This window comes from Polypterus senegalus, chromosome 5, assembly GCF_016835505.1.
Source record: "Polypterus senegalus isolate Bchr_013 chromosome 5, ASM1683550v1, whole genome shotgun sequence".
Taxonomy (NCBI): domain Eukaryota; kingdom Metazoa; phylum Chordata; class Cladistia; order Polypteriformes; family Polypteridae; genus Polypterus; species Polypterus senegalus.
The window spans coordinates 40028923-40050224 of record NC_053158.1 but is presented as its reverse complement, the minus strand read 5'-3'; the positions used below and the strand labels follow the sequence as shown (position 1 = coordinate 40050224).

The window sequence follows — 21302 nt, the reverse complement described above, 5'->3', positions numbered from 1 at the left end:
AATTCCGTTTTGGCAAGTGGGTTGTCATATGCCTTTTACTCAAGAATGGCTTCCATCTAGCAACTCTACCATAAATGCTTGAATGATGAATTGAGATTGCCATTCTTCCAACAGGTTCTCCCATCTTAGAACAGGCTTACTGAAACTCTGTTAGTACGATCATTGTTATCTTGGTCACTTCATTGACTAAGGCTCATCTTGCCCGATTAATTCCCTGATCTATACCTCATCATAATTTGATTGTGCAGGTCTACAGAGAATTCCTTGGACTTCTTGTCTTGTGGCATGGCTTTGTACAGAAGCTCCAGTTGTGGGACCTCATATACACAGGTGTGTGCCTTTCTAAATGATGTCTAATCAATTCAATTTCAGTTGATTCCAGTCAAGTTTTAGATACATCTTAAGGAGAAATAAACCAAACAGGATGCACCTGAACACAATTTGGAGTGCCACTGCAAATTGTCTGAATACCTGCAGAAATGAGAGATTTCAGTTTTTGATTTTTTAATAAATTTGCAAATATTTATGGAAATGTCACTTTGAAAGTGAAGGAGTCTGGATAATTTCTGAATTCACTGTATGATGTATACTTAATGAGTGCGCTATATGAATTTTACCAAACCTTTACAAAAACATTGAAAACATAATGAAATGAGAGCTAATATTTCTCTATTTCACCCTGCAATGGGCCGTATTTTGTACAGTAATTGTATTCCTTAGCAATGAGTAAAACTGTAGTACATTCAAAATGTGTTATACAATAACAACCTGTAAGGCACAGTAATTTTATATTATAATAGCAAATAAAGTACTTTCTAGCTGTCTAATACAGGTTTTTTAATGATTTGTCAATACCATTGTTTTGAAATTGTTATAAGTACACAATCTGGGAAGTACAATGTAAGCAAAGTAATACCATCAAATGGAGCTTTGGAAAAAATGGAACATATTATAGATCTTAGGCTTCCGATTCTTGAAAACCTGTACAGACAGATTATTGGAGGTTAAGACTCAGGTTGTTGCCTGTAAATGTCAACACTTCGGCACATCTCACACAATCAATATTAACTCTCCTCAGGTTGTGAGCATATGGGCTAATTTGAGAGTGTTGCACTAAATGGCTAAATGGCATGACATGTGATTAAAGGATGAATTTGCATTTCAGAGGTCAAGGAGACATGGCCAACTTCAAAAATTTGACATCAAGTCTTTAGGATAAGAAAAGCACTATTACTGTAGGCAGTTACATGGTCAAAAATACAGTTAAAATATCTGAAACTTAACAACTCCATACAGACAAAATTGCAAAAAAAAAAAGTCTAACTCTAGGCTGAACATCAAAAAGACAAGAATTTGAAAGAACATCAAAGACTACATTAAACAAGCTAAACAATCTGCTTTAATTTACCAGAAAATAACAATCGTGTCTTCAGTTGTCTGCCTAATAATTGCAGTTGTCAAGCAACAGCAAGCGGAAGACGTGGCTAGAAGCAAACAGTATGCACCAAATGGTCTGTCTGAGGGTGTAGCAGGGCTATCTATCCCTAGTGATAATGCAAAGATATCTAAAGAGAGAAAAGGCAGAGTCTCAGATTGGCAAAATACTTACGTGAATTTATGTGCTGGCTCCCAAGAGGTAGGCCTGTCATGCTAGGCTTGTCTTGAAATGCTAATTGGAAAATGTAACAAGAAAGCATGTTTTACTAAACAAACCCACTTCAATGAGAAATTATTCAGTCTGAAAAGAATACAAATACAGAAACAGACAAGTATTCATAGCAACTGAGTGTTTAATTTGCCCTCAGGGACTTGCCGAAAGAGCTCTTCAGTTTTATTTATGAAGCTCTTCATGCCCTGTAGGATACAACTAAACAAGTGATGTGGGACATTATCTATCTGAAATAACTCAGCTTTGTTTATTAATAAAAACATAGGTCTTCCTACAAAAAGCCAGCTTATTTGGACTTTTCTGATTTATCAGTAAATACAGCAGGAATATCAAAAAATGTAACTTTTTGTGTACTCTTTTGTAATTATTGATTTGGTTTTATGTATGATGCAAGCAGCAGTAGTTCATTCAGATCTCACTGCCTGTATGGTGAGTCCTGATTGTTCCTTCTGTATCAAACAGTGCATAAATAAAGTACGATCTCCACAAATGGAGTTGTTGGACAGGGACTCTTGGAGCTGTCAGGCAGAGGCATTAGTTACTGTGCCATAAATTATTAACTCATGTTGATTTGGATGTCACTTTATTATATTTCCAAACATGCATTGATTTAAATAGCCAAGATTATGCACTGCTGCTTCCAAAAGGTGGGAATGATTAGTAAATTGACTACAAAGCAGAATAACACTTACATGCATAAAATGTACTGACAGTTCAGCCACATGTGCTAGACAGAGGTGCACTGTGGACAGCAGCTGAAATACACAATTACATTTTAATGATACAGAAACCTAAGAGACAAAGGAGAACTAGAATTCACAATGGAGGTAAAAAAGTGGGGTTTATCACATTAAGAACACTGATAATGGAGATGGTTAAAGGTCAGTTCACTACAGAGAACTATAATAAGCTAGAGAAAGTAGTTTTATGAGAATTTAATAGCAATAAAAGTAGGGCACTAAAGAGTAGCAGATAGTGCTGATGATTCACATCTTGAGGGACAGGAGTTTGAGAAGCAGCCCAGTCACTGGCTCTGTTGAGTTTGCATAATCTTTCTCACTTGGCTTCAACTCTAGATAGATAGATAGATAGATAGATAGATAGATAGATAGATAGATAGATAGATAGATAGATAGATAGATAGATAGATAGATAGAACAAACCACGGTAAGATGAAAGTATGAAAGATGTGTTTTAAGATCTGAAATGTATAAATGAGATCAACATGATTAACCCTTAACTACTCACGCTGGTGTTTTTTGTACTCCAATATCAGTTATTTTTGTCCAACGTCATTTTATCCTCAGCTTGATTGACCACAAGTACACTGTCGCAAAGGATTCCCTCCAATGTGCCCCCAACTGAGTTTATGAGTGGATACAAAATCACAAGTTCCACATGGTCCATTTGGTACACTGTGATTGTACTTACATATGTTAGACAGAGATGAGATGTTCTTTTTGCAGTGACTTTGTCTGTAAAGAACATTCAATAACTGGAGTGAAATGTGATACATGTGCAAATCATGCAGTAAATGAAAGTGTGACCAGTGATGAATGCACACTGGAGAAGTGGATCAGGTTAATTTTCAGATAGTCCTAGACTTATTATTCCGTAATATGGCATTAAATTATATTAAAAACACGTACCATTTAAAATAATTACAATATTTTATATTACAACTTCACAGCGTGCATATAAATAGCCATTTTGACATGGGTGCATAAAGTATAACACGTTTAGTACTTATGAAAAAGAGAAGTGGTGCGAGTAGGGAAGGGTTAAGTTTTCTTTTTAACACAAAGGTGACCAAGGTAAAGCTGAAGAAATGGTACTATAAAACCTTGGTGATCACTTACAAGTTTATTCAACCATTGAATTCGTTGCCAGAGGCTCATTGTAGGAGTGGATATGCTGGGCATTTTGAAGACAAAATTGACAATCTCTTCTCATCTCATTTTCTGAAACTGCTTTTCCTGGTCCATCAGCTTTAGGAGGAGCTTCCTGGGGGTATCCTCATGACGTGCCCAAACTACCTCAATTGGTACTTCTCAATCTAGAGGAGAAGCGACTCTGTTCTGATACTCTGAGGCTCTCTTGAATCACTGATACTCATATATTGTCACAAATTAAATTACTCATCCTCTCTGGTGATACTTGGAGTCCAGAGCAATCATTTAATGAGCTTGTAGTCAACTGGAGTGTCTACTGTAGTAGTAGTAGTATCTTTTTATTGTCATTTCAACCATATGCAGTTAGTACAGTAAACAGTGAAACAAAACAATGGTCCTCCAGGTGCTACACAGAAGACAGGACTTCAGAAAAAAACTACACATTTTAATATAAAGTGCATGTGTGCAAGCATGTGCAAACATTACCGGACTGTGCAAAGGCAGACAGTGGTGCAAACGAAGACACTGTAGTGCCGACCAGTACATTTATGATATCGAAAGGTACAAAAAAGCAGTGTGAGCCAAGAATATATCGAACAGCCGTAAACATGACACTGGAAGTAAGAAGAAAGTAATGGTATGATAATAAATAAAATAATAAATATAAAGACATGACCTAGTTGAATGGGAAGATGTGTATCAGTCTAGTCCCTGAGTGTTAAGGGGTTTAGGTGTTTGCTGTACGCTCACATTACTCTCTCTCTTACAGGTCTTTTGTGTTTACTTTTAGCTACTCGGAACAACATATTTTTATAAAATGACATACAAATATACAGTATGAGTTAATAGTTGGTGGCACAGTAATTATTGCTGTTGCCTCACAGCCCAGGAAGCTGGAGAGCAATAATAGCCCAAACACTATGTTAGTGGAGTGTATTCTTTATCTGGGTCTTTGGATGTGAGAGATTTGAGAGTACCTGGAGAAAAACCCACAAATGGCCTGTGCAGTAAGTCAACTGATGACTAAATTGGATCAGTGTGAGTGAGACTATGTGCATGTAGATGGTGTCTTTGATAGACTGGTGACTCTTATAGAGTGAGGTTTGTGTCTTGACTCTTAAAGTGTTATGGAAAAGCTTTGGCTACCTGTGATAATGACTGGAATTAAAGGAACTCATAAAATAAATAAATGGATTAATTGATAATTAAATAACCTTGAGCCATGTTCCTTGGTTCTCTCCATTAACTCTTTGCCATTAATATGGTATGGGTTACATTGCTTGTACTCAGTATTAATGATTAGAAAATTTATAAAACAAGAAATAAAAGGAAAACAAAGATACCTTTATCAAAAATTCGGACGTGAGTGTCAGTAGGTTTTGCACCCTAGGAACCAAGTTATCCAAACTTTTGTATAATATTTCAGTAATTATTTACCGCTCTGATGCTGACCTTTCTGATCATAAAATAGGACACTACAATCTTCTTCGACAAGAATTCATAATTAATTGCAGAATTACGGTATTTGAGGGTTCCACTAGAGTGCCTCCTTCTCTTGCACGATTTGGCTCAAAAACTAATTAGCACATTGTCATCTCATAACAGGCTTAAGTTTTAAGTTTGGTATTTTTCCATCCATCCCTTTTAGCTCTAGATCATCCTTAAGAAACTGTGACACAAGGACAAACACAAACAGACAGTCAGACACACACCCATCTCCAAGATATCAATGTTTTTGGTATCAGGGGACCCTAAAACATTAAAATCAGTCAAAAACCGGAGATCAAAATTTTTGACAAATCTAAAGCTTTTGCTTCTTACCCCTTAGATGATAGGTCATGGTGGGGGAAGGTACAAAACAAAAATAGTGGCTAGCAGGACCGACCGTCAGCCACATACTTTATACTGTAGCTGACGGAAGAGACCTCTGTCCTTTTCACTTTAAATTAGACATGCTTACCATAGAAAAGATCTTTTAATGCCCATCTAGGTCGAGAGCATGCTCTGACTACAGTGCATTGCCGCACCCACCACACGATGAACCACCTGGACTGGAATCCGAGTACAGCCGTGCAATGGGTGACACCTTAGCACCACACTGCACAGTGTCAGTTTTTTTTTAAAGTGGCTGAAGTGGCAATCCTACCACCAACCCCTTGAGTTACCATATATAGGAATTTGAAGGTGATGAGCCATGCTCAGCTTAAACATCATGCTCAGCATGTACTCCACTCTATACCTCTCACCAAAAACCCCTTGACACACAGACAGACTTCCCCTATGCTAAAATTATCTTTCTGTACTTTTCACATAGCACAAAGATCGAAGCGAGAACTTCAGGGCACTAAGCAGCACAAAGCTGTAGATGATGTCTACACATGGCAGACCTCACATTATCCTGGTTCTAAACCTGGCCTACTCAATGTCTGAGTGCAGGTTGCACATTTTATTTCTCATATTATTTTGGTTTTCTCTCTGAGTACTTTGGTTTTCCTTTCATATCACATGTCATGCTGGTTAAGTTGACTGGTGATTCTGACTTGGCACAATATCAGGGAGTGATAGGGAGTTCCTACCTTGTGCTCATTGTTGCTGGGAAAGACTCCAACCAGAGCACGTGAACTGGATTAGGTAGAGCAAATTTAAGAATGGAGGCATTGAGTTGAGGCTACCACAATCTGAATTAGACTTGTGTACAAAGAGAGTACTGGGAAACCAAGTTCTCGATCACTCCAATTCTAAGCTGATTTCCAGTGTCAATAGGAATTGTCTGAGCATTTCACGTTTCAGCTCATGAGATGCACAACCTGTACACTCCTCAGCTCAAGAACACCAAGTAAAAGTGCTGACCTTAGTGCTTTCACAAGAAAAAGTCGGTCTTCTGAATTAATTCTGCCTTTAGGCTAAGATGCCAGTACTGCAGCAGGATGTTTTAATGTTCAAATAAATTTCTAAGTAGCGACTTCTTGACTGATTCACCTTAAAGAAATGTTTACATTTCAAAGTCTCAATTAGTCCACTTGAGGTCATAGACCCCAATAAAAAGATCTAAACGGTAAACAGTATAAATAATTCATAGGCTGTTATGTAAATAACGAACAAATGCAATGTGAATGAATAGACTGAATTATTTTCTTAATTAATTTAAACATTAACAGCACACAGTATAGTACCTTGTTATAACAAGTAGTGCCCTTCTTATATTTACTATACATACTGCTGTAAAGGCAAATTTAGCAGTTAATGATAATATTAATATGGTTATTTAAACAGTGAGAAATGCTTTATTCATTATGAATGTTCTGATGTATTATTAGTAGTTGTATCTCAGTTATGTGACAGTTTTCTATTTTTTATTATTATTATTACGATTTAATGATTGATAAAATCCCACAGCTGTTGACACTTGTGTCCCTCTGTAGGTTCACAGTGCCACCAAAAGGTTTGTTGGTAGAATAGAAAAGATGTCAAAAGAACAAGCTTTAACAGTCTGCCTGAGGTGGACATATACGTGGATATATACTGTGGTAAAATGAGCCTCGACACAGACAGACAGACAGAACACAGAAGTCCCAAAGCACACACGCTTTTCATTTTCTTTTCCTTTTCTGGCACACAATACACAAATCACCACACATAGCTCAGTCCCTTCTTCTCTCTCTTCCTCTCTATTCTTCTGCCACCTTCACTCCTCTCCTTGCAAGCTCTGTCCTCCACCTCCTGATTCTGGCTCCCTGAGTGGAGTGTGGCAGCTCCTTTTAAGTTGCCCCCGGAAGTGCTCCAGGTGCCCTTTGATGATCATCCGGCAGCACTTCCTGGTGTGGTGGAAGTGCTGCATGGGCACCCGGAAGTACACCCGGTGCACCCAGATCCTCTTCTGGCCGTACTTCTGGGTGTGGCAGAAGTGCTGCAGCCCAGGGCTCTACCACTGTCCAGGCGCCCCCGCCGGTGGCCACAGCTCCATCCCCGTGACCCCGATACAAACCAGCGGGGTTGCCCTCTCATGTCCCGGGGGAGGTATCGTCACTCTCCTGGGGCCTCATGTATAAACGGTGCGTATGCACAGAAATGTTGTGTAAGAACTTTTCCACGTTCAAATCGCGATGTATAAAACCTACACTTGGCGTAAAGCCACACACTTTTCCACGGTACCTCATACCTTGTCATACGCAAGTTCTCCGCTCGGTTTTGCAGACTGGCAGCACCCAGCATCAAAGCAATGCTACTGTTCCTGTGTGGTTACTCCTTATTTTCCTAACACAGCTCTATAAATACACTGAAACTAACCGCATATTGTTTATTAGTGTAATGCATCTGATTGTAATTAACTTGTAACAATATAATGGTCCAGGGAATACCCATAGTATTCCAAATACCATAACTGCTTTAGCGTTGTTACTCTAATTGAACCTTCTTCTTCTTCTTTCAGCTGCTCCCGTTAAGAGTTGCCACAGCGGATCATCTTTTTCCATATTACTCTCACTGCACCACTCAGAGAATTTATATCACTGTATCTGAGTGTGAATCACAGCAGCAGCTGATCGGAAAGAGAATTATCGGTATACAGCTTCAAGCACACACTACCTCAGCTACTTCAAAACGTTTCAAAGCCTTTCCTGTACGGACCTCGCGGTTCAGAAACAGTTTCATCCCAAGAACTTTAAACGCACTCAATCAAGTGCTCCTTGTAGAACTGTTTGTACTTATAAGTACAATCACCCCACTGTAAACTTGCACTACAATTGTAATATCGCACAACCTGAGCCACTTTATAAAGCGCGTATTTACATATGATGACGATATCATTTTAAAGACAAAATGCAACAAAATATGATTATAATATTATACAGATAATACTTTAATTTCATTTAAATAATCTATATTCATCACTGGGACTGGCATGAAGGATAGAATAATTAAACGTGTACTACGAAGATAGTTCAATGTTCCTTAAACCTTTTGAAGAATCAGCACTCTAAGCTTACAGGTGGCTTAACATCTATTACAGAGCTGATTGCGTGGCGATCGGTTACTTGGAGAAAGAAAAGCAAGGACTGCAGGGGTGACCACGCCAATATATATCTATACTAATAAAAGGCAAAGCCCTCACTCACTCACTCACTCACTCACTCACTCACTCATCACTAATTCTCCAACTTCCCGTGTGGGTGGAAGGCTGAAATTTGGCAGGTTCATTCCTTACAGCTTCCTTACAAAAGTTGGGCAGGTTTTATATCGAAATTCTTCGCGTAATGGTCATAACTGGAAGCAGTTTTTCTCCATTTACTGTAATGGAGATGAGCTTCAACGCCGTGGGGGCGGAGTTTAGTGTGACATCATCACGCCTCCCACGTAATCACGCAGTACATAGAAAACCAGGAAGACCTCAAAAAGCGCTGAAGAAAACATGCATTATATAATTGAGAAGGCAGCGAAACAATAAGAAGCAAGCGAGTGACATATACAACCATATTCATGAGTTCTGCTACTTCGGAAACAAAGCACGATGTAAACCTACACTTTAAATTAAGTTCATAGACAGGCTGCGCTGGCGTTTGTAATTTAGTGCCTGCCCATATAAGGCCGTCCGTCAGCGGCAATCCAATAGCAAACTGCCACGGGTAAATATTCACGGGTGAAGGACTGTGCTTATGGAGAGGAAGATGAGATGGTCAGGGTGGTGTTTGACACAAACTCAGCGAAACTGCGAGAGAAAGTTTTAAGTGCCAGGACTAAGGTAACATTAAATACAGCCATGGACATAGCACGAGATGGCACCAGCACAGCTGGGAACCTTCGATGCATGTACACCGAGCGGCTCACGTGAACTGACGCAACAGTTCCAAAGAGCGCTGAACAAAAACCGAATTACACAATTGAAAAGGCAGCAAAAAATATGAAGCGTCTCATACATACAAGCATATTCATAAATCCAACTACTGCGGAAACAAAGCACACGTTGGAAAAAGTCAATGTCCCGCTAAAGGAAGACAGTGTAAAAAAAACCCGTGCATGCAGTGTGTCAGGTCTCAGATAAAGAAGAAGACGAGCTGTTTATTGATGCAGTAAGAAACGAATCGATGAATGAAACCTGTCATCTTTACAGCGATTGACAAACACGGAATGTAACTTGAACACAACACATCCTACAAATACGAACCTGATTGAAAGAAATAATGATAATCAAATCCTTGATGACAGCAACACTCAGTAACACTCACAAAACAAATACTGTATATTGACAGTCATGTTACGTTATTTTTAAAATGTTCCCTTTTCTTTTTCTAGCTTTTTTAACACACTACTTCTCTGCTGCGATACGCGGGTATATATATATGTATATATATATAACCCGATCTACATACTCGAATAATGGATACTTTATTCGCCATCAATGATTGTTTTGGTAAAGCCATACTCAGTGTATTCATTAGATGAACGGTAAAAAGTAAGGGCAAGGGAGGATGACTTATTGAGGCATGCAGGCTGTAGTCTTGCGTCAACTCTATCTGAATTGCGATCACATTTGAAAAATATATCTTTTCAAGTTCTATTTAGTCCATATGTGTCAAACTCAAGGGGCGGGCCACATCCGCCCGGCGTAATTATATCCGCCCGCGAGATCATTTTATATACTGTATTATTGTTATTAAAGTCCGGGTATATGAAGCGCTGGTAACACAATAAACTACAGATCCCATAATGCAGCGCTTCAGCTGCCTTGCCGAACAGTTACGCGTTAATCAAGTCTACCTTAAGATGCTGCAAGTTATTGCGAAGCTAGCTCACACGATGCTGAAGAGAAAAGTTGATTCTGAAAATAGAGCCTTTAAAACCGATGGGAGGCTGAGTATATGTTTACTGAACCCGTGTGTCTCATTTGTGGAGCTAATGTGGCTGTAATTACAGAATTTAATCTAAGACGGCACTATAAAACAAAACATCAGGGTAACCTGAAAGACCTGAATGCAATGCAGAAGATACAGAAAGCAGAAGAATTAAATAAGAATCTGACACTTCAGCGGACGTTTTTACCCGTGCACAATCACAAAGTGATTTCAATTGAGGCTGCTTTTATGGGAGACACAACCACTTGCCCCACTTTCCCTATTACCAAGTAATGTTAAACCAAGTCGTCACTACGGTGTTCCCAAATCCGCACTTTGCTGATAAACTGAGCGCACTGAGTTTGCACGGCGCTTTGGTGACTTTGAAGAACAAAAAGTCCGTCTACATGCGGCTCGAACCTTGTGCATGTTTGGTAGCACATATCTGTGTGAGAAGCTCTTCTCAGTGATAAAGACTAACAAAACAGCACACAGGAGTCGCCTCACTGATGAGCACCTGCAATCCATCCTGAGAATCTCCACAACACAGAACCTCACACCAAACAGAAACGAACCTGTTGCCAAAAAGATGCCAGGCGTCCAGCTCTAAAATGACATATGAGCAAAGACAACTGAATGATTTGATTTGTTATTGCTGAAAGGAACACATTTTATTTATATTTCTAGGTTTTGTTATGCAGCATGTTCATATTTGAATTTGTATAATTTTGACAGGATATATTTTTATGGAGAGCAAAATCTTTTGGGATATTTAAAATCTAAGTTTATTTTTATAAAATATAAAATTACATAAGAGTAAAGAAATTTGAATGTTTGTTCTTTTAATGTTTACTTTATTTCTAACTTGTATAATTTAGACAGGATATATTTTTATGGAGAGCAAAATATTATAAGTTGTTTAAGGTTTGAGTTGATTTATTCAGGAATAATATTCCTGTCTGTTTTACCATTCCTACCAAAGATATTTCTGTCGACTAAATAAAAATTCCTTCTATTTAAAATTTAAATAGAACTTGAACAAATCGATAGTTCATAATATCCACGCAGACTTGCACGTAAGAGCGGAGTTATCCGTTTTAACAAACAGCGTATTGCACTGATCTGAAATAGCTGTGTGTGTATATATGTAGATATGTATGTATATGTATATATATGTTTATATATGTGTGTGTGTATGTATATATATATATGTATTTGTGTGTATATATGTGTGTGTATGTATGTGTGTATGTATATGTATGTGTATATGTATAGATATGTATATATATATGTTTGTGTGTGTGTGTAAATATATATATATATTTATATTTATATTTATATATATATATATATATATATGACAACAACACTCATCACTCACAACAGTGACAAAACAATAACATTGACAATCATGTTACGTTATTTTCAAAATGTTTCCTTTTCTTTTTCATTGCTTCTTTAACACACTACTTCTCCGCTGTGAAGCGCGGGTATTTTGCTAGTTGAATATAAAACAGAAAGAGAAAATAACGACACAGCTAAAAACGCAGCGGCAAATTTCGACAAAAGTTAAACGCTTGTGTCATGAGCACGAGGCGGCTATGCAGTGTCCACAACGGATGTGGCCATCCACCGTGCATAAGATAACATATTGACATTGACGGGCGAAGGGGCCACCGATTCTTTCTCTGCCTAGAGCCGCCCATGAGTACTGCTGCAATAAATAATTTCATCGAAGGTCGCACACAATCACTGCGCCGTAAAACCCATGTTTAATAACGTGCTTTAACTATTATCATAAAAATGATATCACATATACATATAGTTATTTAGAGAGCTGTAATATCACGAATGTAATGGATTCTGTGTCCAGTTGGAGGAAGAGAACTGGTTTAAGAAGCAGGTAGTGATTGACACACATAGAGCACATAGAAGATCACATACAAAACAAAGCATTTAATGTGCTACTTTAATTACGATGTGATTTGAGAAACTGGTTAATTAAACGATTTTAAGATAAAGTTTATGATGTTCTATTTTAATGACAAAACAAACTATGTGATTAAAGTGGAAATTTCGAGATTGAAGTTGACATTTCATGCTTTTTCCCCACTGTGTGCCTTTTTTTTCTCTGTCCCCTAATAAACTTTAATATGACACTCAGACAGTGGGCTACAACTCGCCTTTTTACGGCAGCTTTGATATGTGATTTCTTTTTTATTTCCGGCACCGTACGACTTTTGTGAACGTCAGCTTTCAAGTTTCTCCAACACACTATGTCACTCGTTCAACTTCCTTTTGTTGATTATACCTCTGTTTAATTAAAAAAAATAGTATGTTTTTCCTTTGCCTCCATTTGGTATTCGCTGAAATTCTTATATTTTCCCCCGTGCTTTTCCCATTGTCTTTTCACAGAATGCTGAGCTTAAGGGCGAATTATATTGATTTGCATATTCAAAGAGGCGTAATTCTGGGATGCGGGATTTATGTAGCGAAAGAACGTGGAAGTTGGAGTACGCACAGATTCCTGCATCTGGATTTTTCCGTGCATAAGCACATTTCGGCTTTTGTGCTTACGCCATGTTATAGTGCGCATTCTACGCACGGCGTTATACATGAGGCCCCTGGTCCTTCCATAAAGGCATCCAGGGGCGGGAAAGGCCCCAGCCATACATCACAATACACATATCACAAATTTGGAATGCTGGGCTTTAAACATTGACTGCATTTTGTAACTTGCCTCAACATTTTAAAAAGAAATAAAAACATGGAAGAAATATCTTCTTTCATTCAAATATAGAATTTCAGAAAACTGATTTATGACTATTTATTGAATTTAATTTTAACAATGAATATGTAGGCAAAAGAGTGATGAAAATGGAAGTACAGGAGAAGAGAAAGCAAGGGATGCTGAAGTGGAGGTGGATGGATAAAGCAAAAGAAGATTTGAAGGAAAAGATCTTAACTGGTGAGAAGGTGCAGGACAGAGCTGAATGCACAAGGCTGATCAAGGGCATTAACCCCACATACTGTAGAAGTGGGAAAAGAAGAATAATAATATTGAATTTAATTTTATTTTTCATTCTATTTGATTTGAGAAATGATAATTGCTACTTAGTTTGTGTTTCTTTGCGAGTTTTGATGATGATTATGCCTAACATTTTAGGTTTAAAAACTGCTGTTCACAGATGAAATAAACACATTTTTTAGATCTTTGTTTTTCTTTTATTAATCTGTCCTGTCATGACATCTGAAGTTGCCATTTAGTCAGCACTTCGTCACAATGCCCTGTGTGTACACACTAAGTCCTACTTTATTGTCACATCATAAGACATTCATTTGTCATCTTGTTGAGGAGCGCTTAAGGCAGACAGACAGACAGACTAGAAACAAGTCCTGGGTTTTCTTTAATACTGGATGTGTTAAAAGATATTAACAATACCAAGAAGCTCATTATGTTTGCATGGTGTGGAGATCACAACAGGCGATAACAAAAGATTTTAGAATCTCTGAGACTGTGGATAGAAGGGCAGAAACCAAGATACAAAGTGGTATGATTGGCGCTTGGTTTGTTTCATATTTTTGCTTGTTCTTACTCTTTACCCATTTTCATGGTTGCTGAATCTGTTTTTGTTTTAATTCACTTTTGCAGATTCAAATACTTTTGCATTGCCCCACCATTCCATCTTGAATTTTATTGGCTTCATCCTTTTTTTGTGATGTTGCTATACTGGTTGTTATGTGGTTTATGCAAAATGACATTTGGAGATGTGCATCGTGTGATATCATGGGTAGTTACATTTAAAAGACGGCAACCTTGAACTCAAGAATCATCTACATTGTCATTGTTTTCATTTGCAAGTAAGTTCTAGTCTCTTTTCTTGGCGTTCACTTGATTTTGTTCTTTGACATCAGAATTAAACCTCTTAATGTTTTGTTATCTCATGTCATCTGTTGAAAAACATTTGTAGTGGTGACTGTGACAAAACATGGTCATAATTGGAGTTGCTTTTTGTTTCTGAATGAAGTGAATTGAGTTTGTTTTTCATTTTTATTCAGAGTGTGATCGAATGGTCATGAATTAAAATACAATATGCCTTTATATTGCATTTCAATTTGATAATAATATTGTGTGTAGTATTGAAAAGCATTGAATCATTAGACTGTTTTCTTTTTAATTATTACCCAATAGATGGTGGCAAAATTATTGTATTGTTTTTAACTTTCCATAGTGTTGGGCATGGGTGGTAGAGGTGACAAAAACTTAAAATGTTTTTTGATTCACCTACTAATAAGATAAGCATAAAGGACAATCTAGTGTTGGTGCCCAGAAGGAAGGGCAGGCAACCTGGTCAGGATGATGGAAGGTTTCATTCCCGGCCAGTAGACCATAGTGAAAGGACAGTGAGAACAGGCTCACCAGGAGCAGGGGCCTCATGCATAACGCCGTGCGTAGAACTCGCACTATAACATGGTGTAAGCACAAAAGCCGAAATATGCTTACGCACTGAAAAATCCAGATGCAGGAATCTGTGCGTACTCCAACTTCCACGTTCTTCCGCTAAATAAATCCCGGTCAGCATGAAAACTAGCACTCGTGCATGTGCCTTATGTCCCGCCCCAACTCCTCCCAGAATTATGCCTCTTTGAATATGCAAATCAATATAAATCGCCCTTAAGCTCAGCCTTCTGTGAAAAGCCAATTGGAAAAGCACGGGGGAAAATATAAGAATTTCAGCGAATACCAAGTGGAGGCAAAGGTAAAACATACTATTTGTTTAATTAAACCGTGGTATAATCAACAAAAGGAAGTTGATTGAGTGACATAGCGTGTTGGAAAAACTTAAGGGCTCAGATATCAAAGTCGCTGTGAAAAGGAGAGTCGTAGCCCACCGTCTGAGTGTCATATGAAAGCTTATTAGGGTACAGACAAAAAAAAAATAGACACATAGTGGGGAAAAAGCATGAAATGTCAACTTCAATCTCAAAATTTCCACTTTAATCAATTAGTTTATTTTGTCATTAAAGTAGAACATCATAAACGTCATATTAAAATCGTTTAATTAACTAGTTTCTCAAATCACATCGTAATTAAAGTAGCACATTAAATGCTTTGTTTTGTATGTGATCTTCTATGTGCTCTATGTGTGTCAATCACTACCTGCTTCTTAAACCAGTTCTCTTCCTCCGACTGGACACAGAATCCATTACATTCGTGATATTACAGCTCTCTGAATGACAAAAATACTGAGATGTATACGTGATATCATTTTCATGATGATAGGAGTTAAAGCACGTTATTAAACATGGGCTTCACGGCGCAGTGATTGTGTGCGACCTTCGATGAAATTATTTATTGCAGCAGTACTCATGGGCGGCTCTAGGCAGAGAAAGAATCGGTGGCCTCTTCGCCCGCCAATGTCAATATGGTATTTTATGCACGGTGTATGGTCACGTCCGTTGCGGACACTGCATAGCCGCCTCATGCTCATGACACAAGCGTTTAACTTATGTCGAAATTTGCCGCTGCGTTTTTAGTTGTGTCGTTATTTTCTCTTTCTGTTTTATATTCAATATATATTGGTGTGGCCGTCCCTGCAGTCCTTGCTTTTCTTTCTCCAAGTAACCGATCGCCACACAATCAGCTCTGTAATTGATGTTAAGTCACCTGTAAGCTTAGAGCGCAGATTCTTCAAAACGTTTAAGGAACATTGAAATATCTTTGTAGTACATGTTTAATTATTCTATCCTTCACACCAGTCCCAGTGAAGAATATAGATTATTTAAATGAAGTTAAAGTTTTACCTGTATAATATAATAAACATATTTTGCTGCATTTCATCTTTAAAATGATATTGTCATCATATGTAAATACGTGCTTTATAAAGTGGCTCAGGTTGTGCAATATTATAACTGTAGTGCAAGTTTACAGTGGGGTGATTGTACTTATAAGTAAAAACAGTTCTACAAGGAGCAATTGATTGAGTGCGTTTATAGTTCTTGGGATGACACTGTTTCTGAACCACGAGGTTCGTACAGAAAGGCTTTGAAACATTTTGCTGTGGCTGAGGTGGCATGTGCTTGATTCTGTATCTCGATAATTCTCTTTCCGATCAGCTGCTGCTATGATTCACACTCAGATACAGTTATATAAATACTCCGAGTTGTGCAGTGAGAGTAATATGGAAAATGTTGATCCGCTGTGGCAACCCTAACGGGAGCAGCTGAAAGAAGAAGAAGAAGAAGGTGCAGTGAGAGTAACAATGCTAAAGCAGTTATGGTATTTGGAATACTATGGCTATTCCCTGGACCATTATATTGTTACAAGTTAATTACAATCAGATGCATTACACTAATAAACAATATGTGGTTAGTTTCAGTGAATTTATAAAGCCACGTCAAGAAAATAAGGAGTAACCACACAGGAACAGTAGCACTGCTTTGACGTTGGGTGCCGCCAGTCTGCAAAACCGACCAGAGAACTTGCATATGACAAGGTTTGAGGTACCGTGGAAAAGTGCGTGGCTTTACGGCAAGTGTAGGTTTTATACATCGCGATTTGAACGTGGAAAAGTTCTTACGCAACATTTCTGTGCGTACACATTGTTTATACATGAGGCCCCAGGTCATTCCCCCACCCACTAGGTGGCAGTATTCCTCCGGGCTAAACTCAATTAGGACACCTGCAGGGTTGCATGGGAAATGGAGTCCAGAAACGTAACTCTGTTGGTGTCTTTGGGGACTGCCAGAGGACACTGCTGGGGGTGGATTGGCCTGGTTTTTGCACAACCCAAACTGCTCAGGACGACTTGGGGTGGAGAACAGAAGCAGTTCCAGGGTCAAATTTAAAAGAGAGCCCTCTGCCTCATTAGGATTGAGTCAGAGTTGGGAGGCAGTGGGCTACACTCTTGGTGGGGGAAGGAGAACTGTGCTTTACTGTGTTTTTGGTTGTGATTCTTGAGAAGAAGGTGTAGGGGCTCAATAAAACCCATTTATTTGAGCAGAGAGTATGTTTGGGCATTATTGTGTCTTGGATTTGGGGCTCAGTGGTGCACCCTAAAGGTCACACTAAGTTTTAAGTTTGAAGGTTGAATTATATTGTAAGTATAATCCAGGTATTGCCAACATGTGATTGATGTACAAGAAATCTAGTCACCTCCTCTGAAGTGTGACTTTTTTTTTATTTGAATTAGTACTTATAAGCACAACATTTACTTAGGTTATGATGAATTTAGGTGGTTCTTTGAGAACAAGCACATGAAGACCAATATGAGAGAAATGGAAAATACATACACCTAAAGCACTGGTACAGTGTTGAGGAGGCTTGTTCTCAGTAAAAATAACTGCTGCCATCAGATGCTTACCTGTCACAGGCGCTGATGTGGTACTGCCATCACCCTTTAGCCAGGACTGAACATTACATATTGCTTCTCTCCCTCTGCTTGTCCCCTCTTTCACTTTGATGGTCTCCAGATACCAGTCAGCTCCCTCTCCTTTTTCCACATCGAGCTGCTGCAGCTCCCCAAGGTCCACTGCTTCCAGTCTGAAGACGTCCACCTGAAATATCAATTCATTGATTTCTTTGGCTGTTTAGCTATGATTAAACCACTTTAGGATAAGTGCTCTCACAGCACAAGGAAAATGTCAGTTTTGGAGATTTAAAATTAAATCATCAAAAAGAATTACAGCATCATACCAAGAGTAGCACTAATATGAGGGCTGCAAGAAACAGTAACGTTCTTACTGATTTCAGACTAAATTTGCACTTGACTTGAGAACTTGCCTGCCACATGCTAATAAGCACCACTTAGAGACAAACCAGTGGAAAGCAGCTTAAAGAAAGAATACAAATGGCATATCAAAGATCTCCTTTGTTGTCTAATGTTATCTGGGAAGATGTACTACATTACCTTTCTTGGATACATCCTTCTTTCTACAGTAACTTGTGTGGTGGAAGACCAGACGATGTTAACAGTTGTAGATATTCTTCGGGATATTGTAAGTTGATGTTTTCATCTTCAGTACGATCACCAGCAACTGTTTCAGCATAGTCCATTGATACGCATTTAACCAATTATGCCGTGTAAACGATCGACAGTGTACTCATTTCTTAATCTCATTTCATAAGATTTGGACATAATACGACTTCTTTAATTGTGAACTTAAAGTGAGGAAAATGTTAATATTTATAAGAGCGGTGGTGGTATATGGTTGAATATGGTTGAGAGGAGGGTGTGATTTGAAAAAATCTCGTGGGCAAAGTCTCGTCTCGCGGGACTTGAGAAAATCTCTTAAAACAAGTCTTGTCTTGTCTCAGGATTTTTTATTATATAATAGAGAGATATTTGTTTTCTCTGGTGGGCAAACAAGTGTACTCAGATATAAAGGTCAAATACCATCTCTTAAATGAGCACAAATGTATTAATACAGTCAATCACATTCTGAGCCCACATACTGCAAAATGAGGTCATGGTGGAGCAGCAGCTTACCTTGAAATGGTTTGTCTAGAAGGTAGAGCCTGAAATGAGAAAGATTGTGCTGGGTTCAATATATGTAAATGTTTCAGCACAGCCATAAAGGAGTTTTTTTTTTGTTTTGGATTGTCAGTGTTTAATTTTCAGGTTTATATTCTTATTTATTTTTATTATTATTGGATTGTGTTTTGGGATTTGTTTACTATTTTTTGTCTCTTTAGACAAACCCTTTCTGCCTTATCATTGCCCTTTTTGCCATTTTTGTTCTTTTGAGATTTTCTAAATAGATTTGTGTGAATTTATTAACAGTATTTCATAGACATGCACTTCCTAGCCAAAGGTTTTGACTTTTCCTTTCCCTAGAACAGCATTTAGATCTACTTTTGGTATCTTGTGAGAAAGTTAAAGAGATATTTTGAACTGTAAAAGCCAGGGCCCTTTTTAGGCCTTGTTAGGCTGAAGCCAGCCTGTGGAGTTTGAGGTCAGGCTGCATCAGGTAGGACTTGTTTGTGGATGGTTTTGAGGCCTGCACACTCTTTGCTGTAGAATGCATGTGAATCACAACAATGCCCCATTACCAAATCATTCACATTGCGAAACAACTTCAGGCATACATTTTTGCTAATGTCTACAGTATTTGGTTGCTTTGTAAAGTAGTCTGATTAATGGAAACTTTAAAATAAAAAAAATATATATATGTTTTTTGTGATAATAAAAGTTCAATATAAATTGAGCATAAAACAGAACTGGCAATATATGGAATTGCAAATGTAGGAATTCGTGAAAATGGATGTGCCAGAGTAGTAAGACAGATGAAGTGTGATGGAGTAGGGTGCTGGGTAGACAATGGAGAACCCACTTTCCAGTGCAACCCTACATAGAGTATAGAGTAACAATGCCACCCTGCATCTACCTACAGGCGGTCTTTTTTCAGTTGATTCTTTAGAAATGTTCCAATTAGAATTGCAATGAAGACTTTCTGTAGAAAGATCACTTCCATGATCTGATAAAAATTGAGATGTAGATTCAGTGAGTGTGCCATGAAACACTGTGCCATCAAGGCAACAAATGTGTAGCCACATAAACCACAAAGTGCATGATCACTGTAGCAAGATGCCCTTCTGACATTTTTGACTGTACCACCAGGCAAGGCAAGTTAAAATCATCCCTGAGATCTGCATGGGTTTGCCTCTGGACACTCCACTTTTCCTTCTGCATTCACAAAGATGTGCAAGTTAGGTTGAAAGATGACTAAAATGGGCTCCATTCAGATGTACATCCAAGTGGACCATTTTTCGGACTGGCACTGTTTCTTGTTTTGAACCCAAAGAAGCAGGGACAGGTTGTGCTCTCCTGCAACCCTGATTTGGATTCAGAGGGTTTGGCCAATTGTACAAAAGGAAGCATGCTTGTGTAAACTGTCATGGAGTGACCCCAAAAAGAACTGCCAGTGACATGCAGTAAATCAGACAGCTGATGTTGTTAACTTCCCAGGGATCCCTGATGAGTAAAGATGTGTGGTGGCCTTAAAAACGTTAAGGCTTCTACACCCTTGTGTATTACTAAATTTAGCTTGGATCTGTAAGTGATCACAGAATAGGAATAAAAGGGAAAGCTTTAGCCAGAGCGCAACCTTCACAGATTGTGGAGGTGACTGAGAGAAGAGCTCATTGGCAGTAGGAGAGATGAGTTCATTTTGGTAGACTGTGGTGGCCAAGCAGGCTACCTTTCTAACAAAAAGGATGGTGAATGACAATTAGCAATTAGCTGTTGGTGCTCTGTTACTGAAACTCTGGGCATTTTATCAATTTCACTTGGTTCATAAAAGAGTGAGTGCTGATTATATGTAGTTGTGCTCCAAATTGTATGGTCCTTCCCAAGTACAGAAGTGACTTTCTCTATAGCCTTAAAGCTAATCTGTCATGCAAGCATGTCAGGCAGGAGCAGAATTATGCAGACATCTGGCACGACGGTTTAAATGAATTAAGATACATCTATTTCAAACGCACTCATGCAGCTTAAATGTTTGGAAAGCTGATAAGGAAAGCAAAATCATATTCATCCAAATTAATTCTTTTATTGTGGCATTATGACAACAATCCATATTACAGCATGCAATTAAATCTTTCTTGTCTCATTGACTGGTGATAATTATTATTTTCGGTCATAACTGAACACACTAATTGTATTAAGTTTATGATGAAGATTTCAGAAAGGATTTCAAAAAGAACAATTAAAGGGCTTGGACACTCATTATCTGAGGGAAAGGTAACAACGCAAACTTTGAACTCAGTGGTGGTGTTTGTGCTCACTGCCAACATGCTCACAAAAAGACATCATTTAGGCATGTGCCCTGTTTTGTGTCAATTACATAATGGATTTTTTTAGTTATATAAACTATTCTATAATAAAATGCTAAGATTCGTGTGTTTGTCTGGTT

At 38.3% G+C, this 21302-nt stretch overlaps 1 protein-coding gene across 1 annotated transcript in view; it reads right to left on the bottom strand.

The window, feature by feature from the left end:
* The window catches only part of LOC120529864 (lipoxygenase homology domain-containing protein 1-like), a 419576-nt gene that overhangs the window by 74749 nt on the left and 323525 nt on the right, over positions 1–21302 (bottom strand). Inside the window, exons 49-50 of the mRNA XM_039754083.1 lie at positions 17753–17945; positions 1610–1669 (exon numbers count right to left, since the gene is read on the bottom strand). Coding sequence (XP_039610017.1) covers positions 1610–1669; positions 17753–17945 — 253 coding nt within the window. The remainder of the gene's footprint in view (positions 1–1609; positions 1670–17752; positions 17946–21302) is intronic.